This window comes from Melanotaenia boesemani, chromosome 17, assembly GCF_017639745.1.
Source record: "Melanotaenia boesemani isolate fMelBoe1 chromosome 17, fMelBoe1.pri, whole genome shotgun sequence".
Taxonomy (NCBI): domain Eukaryota; kingdom Metazoa; phylum Chordata; class Actinopteri; order Atheriniformes; family Melanotaeniidae; genus Melanotaenia; species Melanotaenia boesemani.
This window is the reverse complement of record NC_055698.1, coordinates 26,196,076-26,216,942: the sequence shown is the minus strand read 5'-3', so window position 1 is coordinate 26,216,942 and position 20,867 is coordinate 26,196,076. Positions and strand designations below refer to the sequence as shown.

At 40.8% G+C, this 20,867-nt stretch overlaps 1 protein-coding gene across 7 annotated transcripts in view; it reads left to right on the top strand.

Moving 5' to 3' along the window:
• The window catches only part of LOC121656678 (collagen alpha-1(XIV) chain), a 227,554-nt gene extending 207,648 nt beyond the window's left edge, over window positions 1–19,906 (top strand). For 2 of the 7 annotated variants that reach the window (XM_042011787.1, XM_042011795.1), the window contains 7 exons: window positions 332–403; window positions 8,425–8,460; window positions 9,518–9,584; window positions 12,960–13,148; window positions 14,069–14,146; window positions 14,303–14,458; window positions 18,215–19,906. In XM_042011787.1, coding sequence (XP_041867721.1) covers window positions 332–403; window positions 8,425–8,460; window positions 9,518–9,584; window positions 12,960–13,148; window positions 14,069–14,146; window positions 14,303–14,458; window positions 18,215–18,501 — 885 coding nt within the window. In that variant the 3' untranslated portion in view covers window positions 18,502–19,906. Of the gene's footprint in view, window positions 1–331; window positions 404–8,424; window positions 8,461–9,517; window positions 9,585–12,959; window positions 13,149–14,068; window positions 14,147–14,302; window positions 14,459–16,958 lie in introns of all 7 variants that reach the window. The other 5 variants (XM_042011794.1, XM_042011792.1, XM_042011793.1 and 2 more) reach the window with 5 other exon arrangements.
• Window positions 19,907–20,867: the final 961 nt, after the last annotated feature.

Sequence of the window (20,867 nt, the reverse complement as noted above, 5' to 3'; positions counted from 1 at the left end):
CTACAGCTCCTTAGTGCAGCTGATCTAGGTTTGAATCCCGGCCCAGGAACCTCTTCTTCCGGCTCTCGACGAAGGCAGACGCTTTTCTTCTCCCTTCCTCCTCCCCACTCTGCCCTGCTACTTGTCCTGTCATCTCTGAGTCTCTCTCTGCATTTCTTTCCGAAACTCAAATCTTGAACCATGGATTTGATCAGTTGGTCCCTAAATGCAATCGGCTGGATATGTGATGGATTCCTGGGGAGTGTGGAAAGTCATGTGCCTCATTATTCTCATATAAACAGGTTTTATTGTGTCTGCAGTTCATTAATATTGTTACGCTTCATCCATTCAGGGAACTCCAGGAGCTCCAGGTTCCCCAGGAAATGCAGGACCTTCAGGAAAACAGGGGTCACTGGGACCACCGGTGAGTCAGGAAATAACACAGTAAAGCTGTCTCTCCTCATTAACCTTTTTATTTGTCTCCCAGACTGTTTTTTATTTTACCTGTTATAGAGGAGACCTCATGTTTCTTATCACCTTTCTAACAACCACTGCTGGAAAAAATGTAACTCTGTAAATATCCAGGAGGCAGCAGGAAGTAGTGTCAGACAGGCTTAACAGAGTCTGTCAGCTGATCACAGAGAGCTCAGGGAGGTGACCAGTCCAGTCTGACGGTCGATGGGCTTGTCTGATGCACGCTTAAATGTGAGGCGGAGTGAAGTGTATTTATGTTGACACCTGAAAGACAGCATTTCAGGCCACTTTGTGAAAAAGAAAAACTCTTTTTTTCTGAGCCTCAGTCTTAAGGCCCATTCATGCTCTACACAGAGGACGGATACTTCTGCGTCATTTACGTGCAGAATTTAATCAGTTTTCAGAGCCGTACTATGATGGAGCAAACAGTGTAGTACCACTGGAAACCATGGGGGCAGTGTTGAGCAGTATAGGTGATATGAGGCCCTGGAAAAAGCAAAGAAGAAGCCGTGATGTATTTAAGGGCTGCATAGACCCCCTCCATCACTGTGCTGCCTCCTATATGTCTCTCACTGGGAATGTACATTATCATGATCTCCTCCATCGTCACCATGTTTACTATTGACTAAAACTGATGTTGAAACTCAGAGGTGAACTCTAAATTCCACACTGCCCTCTGGTGGACGTACCACCTAACAACCATGCCAACACAAAGGACACTTGGAAGTATGCCAGCAGGACGTACCTGTTTACACATGTAAAGGGAGTATAAATGGTTTTAGACAGTTTAACCATTCTGTACTGCTTAAATAAGATATTTCACTTTGGTTTTCCTTTTCTCAACTGTTTCTCATCCCTGGATCAATAAGTTCCCAAGAGAGGAATTTAAGCCTTTTCAGTTTTTTCCCTTATTTTTTTTATACATTTGAAAAAATGAACTAAATCTCATATTGGGATGTTTAAATGAGACTTGTAGCATTTAATATTTTTAGAATGTTCAAAACTAAACTTAGAAAAGAAAGACCTGGACATTCAGAGGTAGAACATGGGGGAATTTAACATCTGTGTCACTTTAAAAACAAAGAAATCTTTGCTCGGCTTATCTTTTAAAAGCTTTGGTTATTATTTCACTTTGATCTCGTCCTCTCTGCACATTGCTTTGTTTTTTTTAAGAAACTGAACAATAAAGTGCATCTGATAAACAGATTGAAGTGCAGCTCTGCTTCCATTACTGTGTGTGAGACTGCAAGAATTTTATTGACTCTAGTGTAGAAATAATTAAGTTCCATCTGTTTCCAATATTGTTTTCCACCTTAGCAGATCTTGTGTTTGAGACATTTTCCCTCAGCGTGTGATCAGTCTTTGCTTTTGCATTTTGTCCTGCTTTATTGAAATAAATTCCATTTCTATTGTGTCTCCAGTGAAGAGACGAGACTCTGTGGGAGGTGATACGAGCAGCTGATAAATGGCTTTGCGTCACTCTGATAAAACGTTGTGAAGTCTGTAATTCCAGGTCTGACAGCACTTATCAGCTCATTAACACTATTGTCAGTTTCAGGTGCTAATGAGGACCTACCGGAGGAAAATAAACCGTTTATAAGTTTTCAGTAATGGCTGTCTTTATAAAAGGTTGTTAATTAACAACGGGAGTTCTTGTCACAACAAAAGATTAAATTGTGAATCTTTTTACCATCTGTTACGACCCCAACTCAGCCTAGGGGTAGTCGGGTCGGTAACAAATCAAAATGAAACAAAACTTAAAGTATGCACCATAATTTATTACAACACAAACGGGTTCAAGTTTTACATAACACCCACGGTAAGTAACGAGATCATAAATAACATAAGGTGTCCTCATTCGAGGTTAGAATTAATTAAACACAAGCTATTCTTAACCAAACGTATCACAAACTATATATATATATATATATATATATATATAGATAGATATACATACACCAAAACAAGTATATTCAACAAACAAACAAAAGGTGTCCGCTAAACCAAGGAATACAAAAGAGGGCGCAGAATCTCAAACAATAACCTATTCCGGTGTCTAAATAAATAACTAAAGGGAAGATTAAAGCTCCTACAACCAACAAGGTTCTCAGTCCAGCTACTATGTCAAGCACAATCCCAGCACTGGCAAGCTGTGGGCCAAAGAAACACAGCTGCCATGATCAGCGTTGCCGCCTCCTTCTTATACGCCAGGCGTCGTGCTGGTTGGCTGAAGAGGAGGAAGTGCGTGGAAGGAATCATCCAGTAAGGCGTCGGAGGCTTGTCTCCTCCGAAGGAAGGTGGAGCCGACGACGACCAATCCCCAGGAAGGAGGAAGAAGGAGGAGGTCTCTGAGGCGAGGTGCAGGGTGCAGGCTTTGCAGCATCTCACTAGCACGTACCCAGGCCAGAGGCCAGGGGACGTGACACTCCCACCCTTAAAATGCAGGTTCATCACAAACATTCTTTTCTAAATACAGGAACACAAAAGAAAGTTACTACATACATGCATTTCATTCTCCAACCTATTCCCAATTGTCCCTCAAGCGTTACTTTTTTTTTTTTTTTTTTTTCATGTCAAAACATTGTCACAATTCAGTCCCCATCATCCCCGTCCAGCTCCAGACGGGACAGTGCATCTGCACAGACATTTTCACACCCCTTTTTATGACGAATTTCCAGGGCGTATTCTTGGACTATGAGAGCCCATTGCATAAGTCTCTGATTTTGGTTGTACATGCGGGATAGGAATGTTAGTGGGTTGTGATCCGTGTATACTGTGGTTGGCACAGACGAGGAGCCCACGTACACCGCAAAATGCTGTAGAGCTAGCAACAGCGACAGCGTCTCTTTCTCAATTGTGGAATAATGCATCTGGGCCCGGTTGAACTTCCGCGAGTAAAACCCAACGGGGTGATCAATTCCGTTGTGGTCAGTTTGCAGAAGAACAGCTCCCGCTCCCACAGCACTCGCATCTATCTCAAGTTGAAACGGTCTTGTTTGGTCGGGGGCGGCGAGCACTGGTGCATGTCTGAGAAGAGCCTTGGCACTGGCGAATGCATGCTGGCATTCGTCGGTCCATTTAAATGGTTGTTTTGGGCTCACCAACGCAGTTAACGGTGCGACAACCGTAGCAAAATTTCTACAAAAGTTCCTGTAGTACCCCGTCATTCCCAAGAAACGGCGGAGTGATTTCCTATCTTCGGGGCGAGGGAACTTATCAATGACCTCTATTTTAGCTTCGAAAGGGCGAACATGTCCTTGTCCAACTTGTCTCCCAAGATAAGAGACGGTTGCTTTGCCAAACTCGCATTTAGCAAGGTTTAATGTTAAGGTTGCTTTCTCCAACCGCGAAAATATCTCTTCTAATGCTGACAGATGCTCCCCCCAAGCATCCGAAAACACTACCACATCGTCCAGATAGGCAGTACAATAGGTAAGATCGGAAAACAGGGTGTTGACTAAACGTTGGAACGTTGCCGGAGCATTGCACATTCCAAAGGCCATCACCGTGTATTGCAGAAATCTGTCTGGGGTTACAAACGCAGAGATCTCTGAAGCACGATCTGTCAACGGGACCTGCCAATAGCCTTTTAACAGATCTAGCTTTGTCACAAACTGAGCCGATCCAACCGCATCCACACAATCATCCACTCTCGGCATTGGGTACGCATCTACTACTGTCAGAGCATTTACTTTTCTATAATCCGTTATAAATCGAGGCGATCCATCCGGTTTCCTCTCAACTAAACATGGTGAACTCCATGGGCTTTTACTTTGTCGGGCGAAGCCGTGCTGAACCAAATAATCAGTTTCCTGATTCATCATCTGCCGCTTTGGTACACTACAACGGTAGGGATGCTGCTTGACAGGGCGGTTACTCCCTACATCAATATCGTGTGAAATAACATTGGTACGGCTAGGGATATCCTGAAATATCTGAGGGAACTTGCGGACTAACGCGAGTAACTCAGATCTTTGGTCATTGGAGAGATGGTCTAATGTAACCGGTAGTTTCTGCAACATTTCGGAGTTACATAACCGCGGGGTGAGTTTTGCAGTAAGATCATCTGACCACTGCCGTTCCACGGGAGCAACTTCCGGATCCCCTATCACAATACCGCACTGAACCTCAGGGACAGCTGTATTTGACAACTTAGGTTCAGCGTTAGCTAGAACCTCACGGGATACATACGCCTTTAACATGTTGACATGACACGTCCTAGTTTTTCGTCTTCTTTCGGGCGTCGAGATTACATAATTTGTATCTGATAGTCGTTTCTTAACCTTGTACGGTCCTGAAAATCGTGCCTCTAACGCATTTCCTGCGAGCGGAAGAAGGGCTAATACCAAGTCACCTTCAGTAAATTGACGCACTACAGCCTTTCTGTCATAATGCCGCTTCATTTTTATCTGAGCAACCTTTAGTGCTTCCGACGCAAAGCTACGAGCTTTCTTTAGCCTAGCTTGGAATGAATTCACGTACTGGCATACGTTCTTGTCGGCCGAGAGGTTGCTGTCTAAAAGGGTTTCCTTTAAAACCTTTAGTGGTCCTCGCAGCAAATATCCAAATATGAGTTCTGCTGGGCTGTATCCTAATGACTCATGGGGAGCCTCCCGTGCCGCAAATACCACAAATGGGATGCCTTCATCCCAGTTTCTTGTTTCCTCTAAACAATACTTTCGTAGCATGGATTTTAAAGTCTGGTGCCATCTTTCCAGTGCGCCCTGGCTTTCGGGATGGTATGCCGTGCTAGTAACATGTTTAATCTGCAGTTTAGATAAGACCTGCTTAAACAGCTTTGATGTGAAATTGCTACCTTGGTCGGTCTGTACTATTCTTGGCAGTCCAAATGTGGAAAAGAACTTTAACAGAGCCCTTGTTACAGCTTGGGCAGTTATTCGACGCAATGGTACAGCTTCCGGATATCTCGTGGTAGCGCACATTAGTGTTAACAGAAAACAGTTACCGGATTTTGTCCGTGGTAAAGGACCTACACAATCTATAATTAACCGTTCGAATGGTTCACTAACCACCGGTATGGGATGTAACGGGGCACACGGAATCCTCTGGTTGGGCTTTCCGGTGATTTGACACACATGACAGCTGTTAATATAGCGAACTACATCTCGCTTTACTCCAGGCCAAAAGAAATGCCTCAGTACTCGCCTGTAGGTTTTGTTCACCCCCAGATGCCCTGACCAATGATCGTCATGAGCCAGACGCAATACGTGCTGCCGGAGCGGCGCTGGTACCACAATTTGCTCATTCCCACTCCAGTCCTCCCCCGGAACTGCAACCGGGCACCAACGTCGCATAAGCACTTCATGCCTAATAAAGTAACCCCTGTCGGCTGCCGCCATCGCCCCTTTAGCACTTACTTTAGCCAAACACTGCTGTAGCGTGGGATCATTCTTCTGCGCCGCACACAGACCTGAACGGGACAGGGGTAACGGAGAAGCAGTCGGATGCAGCTGAACCCCCTGAGCTTTTACGTCAGGGGTGTTTTCTGTCTCCCCTGCCTCTCCCATCTGCCTCCCACCATCTGAAAAAGATTCAGCAAGAAAACTATCAGATAAATCCACATCAGTGTCATTATCACCCAGAGTGTTATTTTTACGGGATTGAGCACGGGTTACCACACAGCTGGAAGCGCTGCCCACAGGGACATCCAGCACTTCCAAGGCAGGTAGTACTCTGCCTCCCGCAATGTCATTCCCTAAAAGAACAGAGACATTAGCAATAGGCAACTCATCACAAACAGCCATTGGAAAAACGCCGGTGGCTACATCTGTTTTTAAATGCACCAAATGCACAGGTCGGGGCACATAACCCATTTCCACTCCACGCAGCATGACCATGTACCCTGCATAAGACTTTTCAGAAAAGGGCAAGGCATCTGCTCTAATGAGCGTTTGGGAAGCACCCGTATCCCGCAACATTTTCACAGATACATGATCCGATCCATTCTCTGACAGAGCCACAACACCATCCGTGATAAACGGGGCGAAACAGGGGTCCGGAGCTGCATCAGCTTCCGTCCCAGTCTGTCTGTTTTTTACAAATGCCACTCCTTTTTTCGGAGGAGATTGTCCTTTTTGCCTGTTTCTAAGCTTCAGGCAGTTGCTCACCAAATGTCCTGCTTTATTGCAATAATAACACAAACGTTCTTCAAGAACGCGGGGTCTAACTGATTTCATTACCTTTTCAGGAGTTTTTTCATTAACGGGTTTGAACACCGTCTTGTGGGTCAGCACATATTCATCAGCGATGACAGCTGCCGCAGACAATGTATGAACGCGCTGCTCATTTATATACACCACTACACTCTCCGGTAGCTGCTTCTTAAACTCTTCTAGAAGAATTAACTCCCGAAACGTCTCCAAACTGCTCACACCAGCAGAAGAGCACCAACGGTCTAAGAGATTGCTCTTTTCTCGAGCAAACTCTACAAATGTCTGGGATTGCTTTTTCTGGTAATTTCTAAATTGTTGGCGGTAGGCTTCAGGTACTAATTCATATGCTTTTAAGACCGCCGCCTTCACCTTGTCATAGCGCTGGCTGTCCAACAGAGGGAGCGCTGCTACTACCTCCTGAGCCTTCCCTTTCAATCTGCACTGCACAAGCAGGGCCCACCATTCTTGTGGCCACCTTAAGGTTATGGCAATCCTTTCAAACGCTGCAAAATAGCAGTCAACATCACTGTCCCCAAAAACAGGAACAAAAGGAATAAATTTGGAGATGTCAAAGGGGTGAGAGGGGTGAGAGCCACCGGATGAGCCACTAGGGACATCAGGGGCAGTTAGTGTGGACTGGGTCTGAGCTTCCAGCTCTAGACGGCGCATTCGCACTTGCTTATCCGCCTCAATTTCCATCCGGCGGATTTCAAGTTGCAGGCTGTGCTGGTGCTCCAGCCGTAGTCTTTCCAGTTTTACCTTCAACCGGGCATCCAGCCGGGAGGAACCTGAGCTATCCTCTGAGAGGAGGAGTGGGTCAAACCTGGGGAGAGTGATAGGCGGAGACTTCCTATCCTCACTCCCTGGAATTGACTCCTCATCACCAGCTGCACTCAACTGGCAATCAAGCTCAGCATTGCTGGGCCCCGCCACCTCAGACGGACCAGCCATCACAGGCAAGACAGCAGAGTCAGTCACAGCCCCATGCAGAACGCCTCTTTCAAGTAATCCAGCCACGATTAATTCCCTCATCTCACGCTTCAACATCTTTTTATTTATCGGGATGTCATAACAATCAGCAATTACTGTCAAATCATCCTTTCTACACCGATTCACACGATCTAGGGTCGGATTTCCCTTAAAATCCTCAGCGTTGCCGCCTCCTCCTTATACGCCAGGCGTCGTGCTGGTTGGCTGAAGAGGAGGAAGTGCGTGGAAGGAATCATCCAGTAAGGCGTCGGAGGCTTGTCTCCTCCGAAGGAAGGTGGAGCCGACGACGACCAATCCCCAGGAAGGAGGAAGAAGGAGGAGGTCTCTGAGGCGAGGTGCAGGGTGCAGGCTTTGCAGCATCTCACTAGCACGTACCCAGGCCAGAGGCCAGGGGACGTGACACCATCAGTTGTAATTTATATGTTTAGATTGTGCCTGAATGTGGTAGAAATTTTTATGTATTTGAACTGCAGATAGTTACTATTGTCATTGTATGTGTCACACCTGTTTTAATGTCTGTTTTTACTTTTTTTTTTTTTTTTTAATACAAGCTTAGTAAAATATGCCAAAATCCAAAATTAAAATATGCATTTCCCTCATTACAGAGGGAACAATAAAGTCCTGAAGTTATGGTTAATGTGAAAGGGAAAATCGGAAAGAGAAAGAATTGAACGTTTTTGAAGGATTTGGGATCTTCGATGTTTATAAAGTGAGGAATGTGTCATGGTAATGAGCTCTGATAAACGTGTTTCTCTTTAAGTTAAATCTGACACTTTTTTTCCTTTTTCCATCAACTTTTCTTGTGCAGGGTCCTCCTGGAAACAAGGGGGATAAGGGTGAACGGGTGAGTCGCCTCATATTTACCACAATTACAAGCTCAAAAATGATTAAGTACACCTTTTGTGCTACATGGAAATGTTTCCGACATTTTCTTTCCCAAATCATAAGTGACCAACAATTTTCATCATTTGAAACTATAAGGTAGTTATGACTTTACAGCTGAATGAAACAAAACACAATTCCTGCATCTTTATGTTACACTTTTATGCTTGGACATGTAGTCAAAAGTAACTAACATTTTCTAAAGAGGCTCCAGCAGCAATAATTATAACAATCTATTGACCGTTAAGTAGTTATTTACTTGATGAAAAATAAGATTCATGGAGCTTTTATTACTTTAGATGAGCATATTTTATCCAAAAACTCAGCATGTAACTATTTTTGTCCTTCTGTTATGTTTTTGCTACAGTAGATAAAAAGAGACAAACCAAACACTCCTCTTAATTTATCCACCACTTTGGGTTTAAGGGTTTTTTTTTCATTCATACTTGAAGGTGTAAGAGATATTCATCTTCTTTCAGTTTGTAATCTTGAATTTGATGTCACAACATCCTCCTCATGGAATTTTTAATCTGCGTTCAGCATCTTCTCTAAGAAAAAAAATCCATTCATTCATTCGTTTAGCTTAGTTTGTTAATTTTTTAATGAGGGATCCTGGAAAAACTTCATTCCTCACTCTGAGATTTCATTAAAGGTTCCGAAGTAACACAGGAAAAAACAAAATGAGTATTTAAGTGTGCCAATGTAACACAATTAGATGATCAGAAGTTTTGACAATGTGCATTTAAATCACCTGCCAGCAAAAGGTTGGTTTTTATTCAGAGAGAAACATTAACATTTTCCTTTGGGGAGAAATATTTGCATTTATGTGCAAATAATTCCTGCATGATAGTGGAAGAAAATAAAACAGCATGTTTGTGTTCACATTATCAGCCATGTAGTAATAATCATAAGCTGCAGAAATCTGATATTTTCGCAGCATCTTAGGAAAAAATACACAAAACATTTCATAAAATAAGAATCCCACATGACAATAAATAAACAGTTCTTTGGTTTTCCAGGGTGACCTTCAGTCCACAGCATCGGTTCAGGCCATCGCCAGGCAGGTTTGTGAGCAGCTGATCCAAAGTGAGTAACAACACTTTCTGTGTGTCTTTAACTATGATCCATTGTTACGAACCCTGAAACGCCAGGAGTAAATAGGGTCAGTAACAAAGCGGGCCGGATTTAACCCTAAATGGTATAAAGTATAATATTTATTCACAATAAATAAAAAGAAATCATCTCCAACGGGTTCAGTTTTAACAAACAAAAGGTGTATATATACCCTGTTCAGCAATGATTAAATAAAGTAAAGAAAGCTGTAACAAAAGGTGTCCTTATTCAGGTAACAAATAATAAACAGTAAACAACAAACAAAACAAACACAACACAAAGCGTTTTTTAAACCAAAACTAAAAAACCAAATTACCACACTCAAAACGTCTCTAAATGAAAATTTATACCACTCTGGTAATAACAACAAAAAGCGTCTCCAACTGAGAGTGTCTTTAAACAGAGCACACAACTAGCTTCTCGTAACCGAGAGCGTCTCTTCACAATTGTCCAAACTTTTCTCAGGGAAAGCTTGTTATGTCTTCACCAACACAACCTCAAGGGGTTATCCACAGCCAATCTCTCAAACACGAGCCCAGCAGGCAAACTGTGCGCACATGGAGCACAGCTGCCCAGAGTGGTCGTAGTCCTCCTCATTTAAAGGCCAGGTGCTCCACTGATTGGTTCTAACATGTGGCGAGGGGAACGAAGGCGACATCATCTAAATAAGCTGTGCAATACGGCAAGCTAGAAAACAGTGTGTTTACCAAACACTGAAACAAAGCAGGTGCGTTGCACATACCAAATGCCATTACAGTGTATAGGCGAATCTTTGTTTACATCTTTTTGCGCATGCGCGTGTGGTTGGGTGGCAAGAAGACCTGTTGAGATGGCGGAACCTGCTAGCATAAACAAGAAAGTAAGCGGGCGAAATCCAAATTATATAAGTACGCTAAGCTCCGAAGACCAGAGGAGTTTTAGAGAGAAACTAAAAATTTGTGTTGCAGACAAAATCGAACAAATACAAAGCCCATATGAAGTCTGGGATGACGAAAAATACTGGTCTGACTCACCTGCATCTTGGCCACAGATGTGCTGGGGAGATATTTATTCTTATTTAGTTGAAAGCCCTGGACCCTTCACCCACGAGAAGTTAAAAGCTTTTAAAAGCCTCGAAGCTTATAACTATTTTGTTTCAAGAAAGGTTGGGCCAATCTTTTCGGTGAAACAAAAATCAGTGGTCGTGCTCAAAGCGGAGGTCAGACCCGGCCAAGCAGAGTCACAGCGTGATTCGCATCTTCCGTGGGTGATCGCCCAAGAAAACGGTGAAATAATCACATGTCACTGCGACTGCAAAGCCGGGTAAGGCTTTATTTATCAGTGCCTTTGAATTTTTCATTTTAAATCTAATGACTGTTTTTCAATTTTATTGGTCCTATTAACTATAATTTAAATGGCGTTTGGTCTATCGTGAAAAACGATCATAACATCTTACAAAATTTTTCTTTCAAATCCAGTCTAGGAGAAACATGCAGTCATGTAGCAGCTTTAATGTTTAAAGTAGAAACAGCGGTCAGGATAGCACTCACAACAGCTGCGTGTACCAGTGAGGCTTGCAGGTATGCAGCTTCTTGCCACCCAATACCGTGATGCAATGCGGCAAAAGGTAAACACTGACGTCACGAAAGATTCGCCTATAGCAAAAAGCGATCGGGTGTTACAAAAGCCGAGATGTTCGTAAGGGGGACTTGCCAATATCCTTTTAATAAATCCAGTTTAAACACATAACGTGTGGATCCTACAGTATCCACACAATCCTCGATATGGGGCAAATGATACGCAGCTACTCGAGTCACTGCGTTTACTTTCCAGTAGTCTGTGATGAACCTTAGAGATCCGCCCGGCTTAGTCTCCACCAAACAGGGAGAACTCCAAGGACTATTACTGCTTTTAAAATCTGTTTCCTGTTGCATTAACTTTCTCTTACATGAGTTACATCGGTAGGGATGTTGCTTTATGGGTCTATTATTATCAACATTTATGTCATGGGTTATGACGTTAGCACGTGAGAGAACATCATTAAAAAGATTACAGTGTTTTGTGATCAGAGATAAAAATTCTAATCTCTGACTATCTGCGAGTTACAATTACATGATTTGTGTCAGACGAGCGCCGTTTTATCTCATACGACCCTGAAAATCGGACGTCTGGACTGGACCGGCAGAGGGGAGTAAGGCTAACATCGTAACATCCACTGAGCTTCAGGATGTTTTTAAGGAGAAGGACTGGGATAAAATCAGCTTGTTATTGGGAATATTGCAGCTGCAGAAGTAAACTTTACATGCCTCACCTCAGAGTCTACTTTCAGTCGATACTGAGCAACATGGAGCTTTGAGGTTCATCACAACTTGTAGATCACTTACTCATTGTTTTTTCTATAAACATGTTGGATGGTCCTCTTTAGCCATATGAAGGCGAAGACGCTGAAATATTCTTATTTACAAGGCGGTTGTTGGTCTGCTTCCTTCCTACCTCTCAACTCTCCTCCAGCTGAAACATTCAGGACCGTACAGTCTTCGTTCACAGGAGATTTTAATGTTTTCAGTCCCAAAGGTGTGAACTGAGATGGGAACTGCAAAAAGACTTAAAACTTCATGACGTGGGCATATTGGATGCTTTTTTTTCTTTTTTTTTTTTTTTCCTTTCAATGAATGATTTGGAGGCAATTACATTTGTTTTTTGTGTGTTTTTTTTATTTGTTTTTTGCTTGGTTTGGGATTTTAAATTGTTTTATTTATTTATATTTCATTACTTTGTTTTAAAAGCTTAGCCAGTTTGAATCTAAGTAATCTAAGGATACTGTTAAAAAACTATTTAAATCAGAATGAGGCTTCTGGCTAAATAGAAGTTAAATAGAAAAATAAATGAAGAACAATAATGTCACAGTTCTTTGATTTTCATCAAGTTGTCAAATACATATGATAGTTTACATTTATTCAGAATTTATAAATACCCATTATTATTTAATAACAACAAAACATTCTTTGGATCTTTAATCAGATTTTCATCATCCTGATGTTTTATAGCCTTGTAGTATGATCCATAACTTCATGATCACCACTGTCCCCAATGCTTGAACCAGACCTGAAGTGTTAAAGCATCCCTGCACCATCAGGGTGTCCAGGTCTTGCTTGTTTGTCCCTCATCCAACACACAGCCCAGATTTCATGATTTTAAAGTATGTGTGTTTTATCTTGTTACTTAGAGTGGCCGACATGTTTGTCTTGATTTTCCTTCAGTCTTCTGATTATGTTTAATTAGAGATTTGATCCCTTGATCTCTTGTAGAGGGCAGTGGTTCTTTCATTTTGACCCAAACTATGAAATTCCTGCATTTTTCTGTTTTTAGGCCACATGGCACGCTACAACTCCATCCTGAACCACGTTCCCAGTCCTCCGGTGTCCATCCGAACAGTACCTGGACCCCCAGGGGAGCCTGGTCGACAGGGAGCCCCAGGACCCCAAGGAGAACAGGGACCACCAGGGAGACCAGGCTTCCCAGGACAGAACGGGCAGAACGGAAACCCAGGAGAAAGAGGTAAATCCATCAAATAGACTTTTACAGGAGGAACGTGGTCTGTGGTGAACGTGGTCATAAAAAGCTGTGAGCTGTGTGGAACCAGAAAACCGCCGTGTATCACATCCGCACAGTGGGAAAGAATTAAATACCCACTCATTGACATTTTAAGCTAGGTACAGTGTGTAATCTTGGTGCAGTAGATTAATTCATTTATATATTCAGGTTCTGGCATCATGCAAATACAGTTCAGGAGCAGTTTCTTCTGGGAAAATAGCTCCCCTTGTTGAGGAATTAAAGCTTTGTAGCTCTGCACACCTTTAAGCTAAATAACACATCAGAGAGCCAGAAATTCATAATACCACCTTTTTAAGATGAAAAACTGTTAACTACAGACTTAAAAGTTATTAGGGGATAATAGGTACTTGGAAGAATCTCATGTGTAAGTTTGATTTGTCATTTATAAGGGAGTGACTTTCACACCCACACCTCAATGTGTTTTCATGCCTTAGCACAGAAATGTTTAAAAAGAACACAACATGTCTGTCAGGGTTTCTGCAGAGCAAGAAGCATAAAAAATGCTTGTACATATTAATAGAGAAGTTGGAATTAACCCTTTCATGCGTAATTAAAAAACAGTGCTACATGTTTTTCATATTAAATATTTTACTTCTACAGGCATACACAGTGATGCCTTTTTATTTCCTAAACATATTTTACTTTGATCTATTTATGTCTACAGAGTGGATCATTTGCAAATTTACCACCTTCACCCGTCTATATACTAGAAAACAGATTTTAAATATGTGACCACTGTTGTGGACATTATGAAAGAGTTAAGATGTAGAATTTGTTGTATCAACTGGCAGAGAGTAAATATTTTCTGGGAATGTTATTATCAGAAATGAGAGCATTTCTCAGCACTTTTTGTCTGCGTCCAGGTCAACCAGGAGAGAAGGGGGAGAAGGGATCTGCAGGGGTTGGTGTCCAAGGCCCCAGAGGACCCCCAGGACCTCCTGGTAAATAAATCCAAACCAACATTTCTCGGTCTACATTATTTATTTATTTAATTTGCATATTTATAACAATGAACATGCATCATACTGCCTGCATAAGAAACATTTGTTTAGATTGGTGCGTTTGTCCACTGAAATCTTTATCATTTTCTTTTCCAGGTGCCCAAGGACAAGGCCGACCTGGCAGCCAGGGTCCATCAGGACGACCTGGAACTCCTGGATCTCCTGGTCGGCCTGGAGTTCCTGGACCAGTTGGCCCTCCAGGGCCTCCAGGATACTGCGACCAGAACTCCTGTGTTGGTTACAACGTTGGAGGTATGTAGCTTCCAAGTAGTAAGTATGATGCATCAGCTAAAAACCTTGATTCTAAAGTTTGTCGGAGTTCATCTCCTTCACTGTGGTAGTTCGGTAATTACAGCCACACACTGGAGGCTTTAGTATCAGATACTTAGAACCTTAAAGTAGGGATGAAGCAGATATTCAACATTTGCTTGTTCTGTATGTGACTGTGAAAATTATCATGTGCATTTAAATGTGTTGATAATGTACAGAGCATGAAAGCATGTCCATACTGCTTGTGTCTGTTTGATTGAGGATCATCAGATAAACTGTTTAATTCACTCGGTGACTTTTCATGTTGTAAAGATGCCAGTGAGTTAAACAAACCACCTGCCATTGAAATTATTTCATCCACTCTTGGTGTATTTGAAGGAGTAACTTATAAACCTTTGAAATACACTCACAGTTAAGATACAGAATTCTGCTTTATTATCAACCTGCATGTGTGTGTTTCAGTTGCATCTCTGAAACACACAAGATATTTGTCTTTAAAATGTGTGGTTTTTACATTTTGAGCAATTTTAAGCTTCACATGACACACTTGGCTTGTTTAGGATGGGACACGATAGTAAACATCCAGACAACAAGCTGCCGCAGAATAAAGCATCAACTCTGAGGAAAACCACATTTTTCAGTCTTAGTTGTATGATGGTCGGTCATTTCACCCAAAATGTTAGACATTTGTTCGAATGGTTTCTTTTATATATCCACTATTTTTATTTATTTATTTATTTATTTATTTGTGAACAAGATGAGTTCCTGTTAATAATTAAAGATAAAAAAATAGATTTTCTGGAAAATATCTGATGTTAAATACAAATAAAACTAATATCTGTAAAACAATCATGGAAGAAACTCCAGCTTTCCCTTAGTATCAGAGTATCACATCTGTGACCATCTCCGGTGGCTTCCTGTGTTTCAGTATTTATTTTAACAATTGTTACTTTCTCCACAAAAGCTGATGAGCTTTTGCCCATGTAAGAGCAAAAACTAAGAGTGGAGAAAATAAAACTAAAAGGCCATGTTTCAAGCTTTTAAATAGTTTGAGCACGGCCTCCATTTGGCGTCCTAGAGCTAAAACAGGTAATCACACATTTGTAGCGGCTGATGAGAACTACGCAGAGATGAGCCCCTAATGCTCCTCTTTCAAACAGGGAAACATCAGTTTTACTCTCATGTTCTAAAAAACATGATATAAAAAGTTAATTTGCTATTTTGTGGTTTTGGACAAAGCCAGTCTAACTGTTTCCACCTGTTTAGTGTCCTTAGCTAAGCTAAACTAAGCTAAGCTAATCTGAAATAAACAGAGCTAAACTAAACTTCAACTAACTGCTCTTCTATATTTATTTTAAGACATTCCCTTTTTTCTAACTTTTTAAAGTAAAGTTAATGTTTTACAAAATGACACACTTTTAATATTAAATTAGTTCGCATTATGAAATATGATTAAAATAAATTTTTATAGAATTAGTCAAGAGTCAGGAGCATTGCTTTTATCCAAACTAAATTAGAAGGATGAGCAGGATATCATTTTAGTTCAGTTTTAAACCGTATCAGTTAGAATAAATAATTAAAACAACTTGTCACTACTGCACATACAAAACACAAGCTTTTTCTATCACTCCAATATTTCCCTCTACAGAACTGTCAAAAGTGTTTTTAAACCACCAATTATAGAATGAGTCATAAACAAGAAATCAACATGTTTGATGCTAAAGTCACTGAGTGACAAACACTGAGCAAATTACATTCTGTGTTGTGTTAATATTAAAGGAACAGAAATCAGTATTTATGTGTCTGAAAATGAATCAGATCACATCAGTAGAAAATGTCTAATGAATTGGGTGGAAATACTTTTATAGTTTAGTTTTGTCATTCTTGAGTACCTTACTGCTGTATGTGTGTCACTGCATGGTTTGCTCCACACATCAGCAAACTGTGACCACACGGTAAACACATGACCACTGAAATCTGCATCTTAACATGATTTGTTTGAGCTGTGGTGGTAAATTACTCTGGCGTGGTGAGTGTGGGTTTATTCAGATACTAAAAAATGCTCCATGGGGGATTTTCTGATGTATACAACTCTAATGAAATATATACACAACCTAACAATTTTTTTAACAATTTCACACTTAGTAAGTAGACACCACTGCAGGCTTCCAGGACATTCAGAGTATTAGTAGAGACCACTGAGTTGATTCTCACCACATGTAGATATCAGCGAACATTACACTACAGAAAACCCTGCAGGAGTTATAATTAGCCACTAAATGCATGATTATGTTCATGTTTAATGTGTGTTGAGGTTAAAGGTATCGCAGCAGCCTAAAAGGCGCTGTGCAGCTTGCAGCCTGAGGGGGCATTCTGTGAGTAACGTCTGCATGTTGTAATCATTTTTCTGTCTGCGTTTTTTTTTCTCTTTATCTGTGTGTCCCCACCATCCCCTGGTCTTATGATTTTTGCTCTTAACCAGCACATCTTAGTGACTACTGACCAACGTTCACAAACACACAAAGCAATAACAGTAAGGAGTCATAGCTTTAACTGCTGCAGAGGATGCAAAATATTATAGATGATGGAGATGGTGTCAGTGCATTAGTTAATAATTCCTCTACACATAAATATGGTGTTATATCATATTCATGTGTACACACAGAGCTGCTGTGATTAATTCTAATTAATATTGGCCACTTGCCATAGTTATACATGTTAGAAAACTGAATTTCTTGAGATTCTGGGCTGTTTATGAGATAACTGCGAAAAAACACAGAATTGTCAATGATCTTTGGCCTTTTTTGGCACTTTTTATTATTATTAAACCATCCACTTAAATGATTTTACAAAATGCTCTTTCATTTACAATAACCATTATGTCCATTATCAACAACTCCCTCAAAAAGACAACAGAGCATGTCTTAATGTATCTCATAAAAGATGTAGACGTTTACTTAGTCTGCATCTGTAACTCATGTTATCTGTATATTTAGTTTTATAGTCATAGCAATTATTAGTGATTGTTTTACGATAAAAGGGTTGATTTATTGTCACTATAATAGAAAAAAAAAAACACTTTTGAAAATAAAAGTTTATTTTTTATTTGGCTGAACCGTATCTTCCCCAGATGTAAAATGAACCTGCACTGACACAATCATCCTTTCCTGACTTTTTCTTCTAGATTATGATCACCCGGTGCCTCTTTTTTAATCCACAGGCTTCACAGACTTTATACTGTAAACTCCTATAACACCATGCACCTTTGTAGAGCAACTAAAACCTCCAAAACTGTATTTATATTATGCACGTTTTAATGTAAGTTAGCATCAAGAAACCTTTGATAATAATAATAATAATAATACTTGAAAACATTAAATTTATTTTAATTGTGACAAATTGAATGTCAGCTAATAGGTAACAGATCTAATACTTGCTGTGTTAAACCCAAACATTGTTGCTTATTCTAACTTTTAACATAAAGCTGACTGTCTGGAACTTTCTTCTAACTGCTTTTAAATTTAGTCACTTTATAACCATTGCTTGGTAACCTTTGGTAACCCTTGGTAATCCTTGTCCATCTATGTCTCTTGCTCCTTCCCTCTTCCCGCTAACCTAATAAAAACCCAACAAAATGCTCCAAAACACTGTTTCTATGGTGGCGGCCATCTTTGTTTTGGGCATTCCCTGATTCTCCGTCTGTCTGACTGGCTGGGTGCTGGTTGGCTGGAAATGCAGAAGGTGAAGATAACACTGACGGCGGCGCTGTCCCCTCAGTCCAACTTCCGCCCAACGTCTTCCAAAACTACGGTGAGGTTGAGGAGGATGACCCATACCGCTACTACCAACCCAGCTATCCGGCCCCACAACCCGTGTCACCCGATGACCCCACACTTGATGACATCGAGCTGAGGTCCCCTGGGGTGTACCGAAGCACCAGGAGCGTAGGGAAGGAGGGAGAGAAAGCTGGGTCGAAGAAGAGGCTAAGGAGAGGAGGGAAGACCTTGTCTGGACTAACTAACTGAGAGGAGGTGATTGGAGGACAGCGGGCCGCTTGCTGTTTCTAATTGGCCAGCTTGGAGCCGTTATGAACTACTCAACAAGTGCCTGATGTAGAGGATTTCTTACGGACATTGTAGAGGAAATGGGATGGGGTATGAGCTTGGGACTATTTTAACTTACCTATGCTATTGAATTAACTTCAAGAAAACAGATTTATGTAGTTTTATTAATTTTGTTTCAGTTTTTTTATGTTGTTTTTTTCATCCCTCTTGGTTGCTTAAGTGCCTCTTAATAGTCTAACAAGAACCTTTTTTCCCACATTTATTTCTGGAAAAATCTTGTCCTCGAAGGTGTCATGGTGAACTGCTGAGCATTACCATCCTTGGCGTTATCCTTTCATTTCTGTTAATGTTGAAATATTTTACTTTACCTTAAATTTTTTCTGATTAACAAGTAAAAAGATTAAAGGGATTTGATATGAAACCATCTGCTAAGATACATTTTCCTTTAAATCAATGTAATTTGGTATGTTCATGTTTCTATCAATCACCTCCATTTTTGTATTGAAGGCTCCGAAACTTCACAACCATTTTTACAGTTTTAGAGCAATTATTTATGTTTTGCATGTTGTTTTTTTTCCACTTGCTATTTGTATTATTTTCAGATCTCATAGAGCCACAGAAATATTTTACAGTTGCATATATTTTGTTTGTATGAGCAGTTATTACAGTATTAAGCTCTATCTGATGATGCTCAGTGTTTCAGAAGGCTGATAAAAGTCTATGTAACAACCACACAATGATAGTTTACTTCAGGAGAGAGAGATTATGTGTGTGTGTAAATGTTTTCTGCTTCTGTTAAGTTGTGTCAACAGAATCTGTCGAGTTTGGTGCAAAGAATTAGTTTCAGTCAGTGAAGTAGAAAGCTAACTGAACAAATATTTGAGCAAAGAAGTTGTTTTTATACCTGTCTCTCACCGTGTGATTTTTAAAAGTAGTTCATTTTTCTGTTCTTGAACTTTTTCTTCAGCACATCCTGTCTCAGTGTGTAACATTTATTATTAACCTAAATAAGACAAAACTCTGGATCTCCTTGCAGGAACTTGAGACTGACTTGATGAAAGAAACTCAACAGCTCACATAGTTTGAAGATGGAATGACTTTGGATTAATTTATGTTTCTGAATCATTAGATTAGTTTAACTGCTGGATATGCATTATAAACTCCAGTTATTTGGAATTGTTTTTCTCTGTAAGAGTGAATAAATTGAGCCAGAAGTTTAAGCACATTTTAACATTTTTCTAACATCATCTCAGTTGAGTTAGTTTCCTGGGCCTTCAGTCTGCGAGGACAGCCTCTGACCAGGATGTTTTAAAATAAATTCAAGGAATTAATTTATTTTTTACTTGGTGTTTTTTTTTTTTTTTTTCTTCTTCAGAACAATAAAACTGAAGTACAAGCACTGGTGTTGTCTGTGTCTGCGTATGTATGTGTGTGTGTTTGTAGGGATTGGAAACCATGTTGCTGTCTCTCAGCAGGAGATGTGACTGAGCTGTGAGGTCTAATTAAAGATGAACTGAGAAGGTAGCTTTAAGGCGAGATGTGAAACCTTTTGGAGCTCCAAGCTGCAGACGTTTTACAATTACCTTTCTAAATACAATTTTATTAATTTATGTTTAAAATTACTTAGATTAACCAGTGACATAAGCTGATGTGGAAGCCTGTGCCACTCCACCACGGCTCTGTACATCACTGTTCTCCTCAATGCGCTGGTTTTTGGCAAAGGTACTGTGAACCTGTTTTTCACTGTTTGTCTTGACTTGTGGTCATGTCTGTTAATAGTTGGGACTCATTGTTTATTGTTGTATGCAGTTTATACAGTAGTAGCGGTTTAAAAGTTCCCCTGTTTCCATGACTGGTCCTTGACTGATCCTTGGCCGATCCTTCACAGGTCTGTGGGGGTAATGTAATCCCCCGCAATGATGTCGTCAGCGAGGCTCTGCCCCTAAGTAGCCCAAGTAAAAAAACAGCTGCAATCCCTCTTTTGTCCACGGGGAGGAGCAGTGATTTGATCTTGCTGCTCTCTAAACAGTTTATAATGAGCTGTGTTGCTCATTTGTTGCATTTTTGCCAACATTTAAAAAATGATTTGATTTGAAAATGGCGTCAAATAAATGTATCAAAAAAGCCGACATGTGTAGCTAATGGTGTTATGAGGCAAAGCACAACCTCCTCAAGTCGGCTAAGTGGTGAATGTCACTAGCAGCGAGCTTTCTAAACATCCCGAGGAGCGCTGCCAGCGGTCATTTGACTGCAACGTAAGTTATTCACAGTGGGGGTTGATACAGCTGCTGCATAACTGAATATTGACAAAATCATAACGTAATATC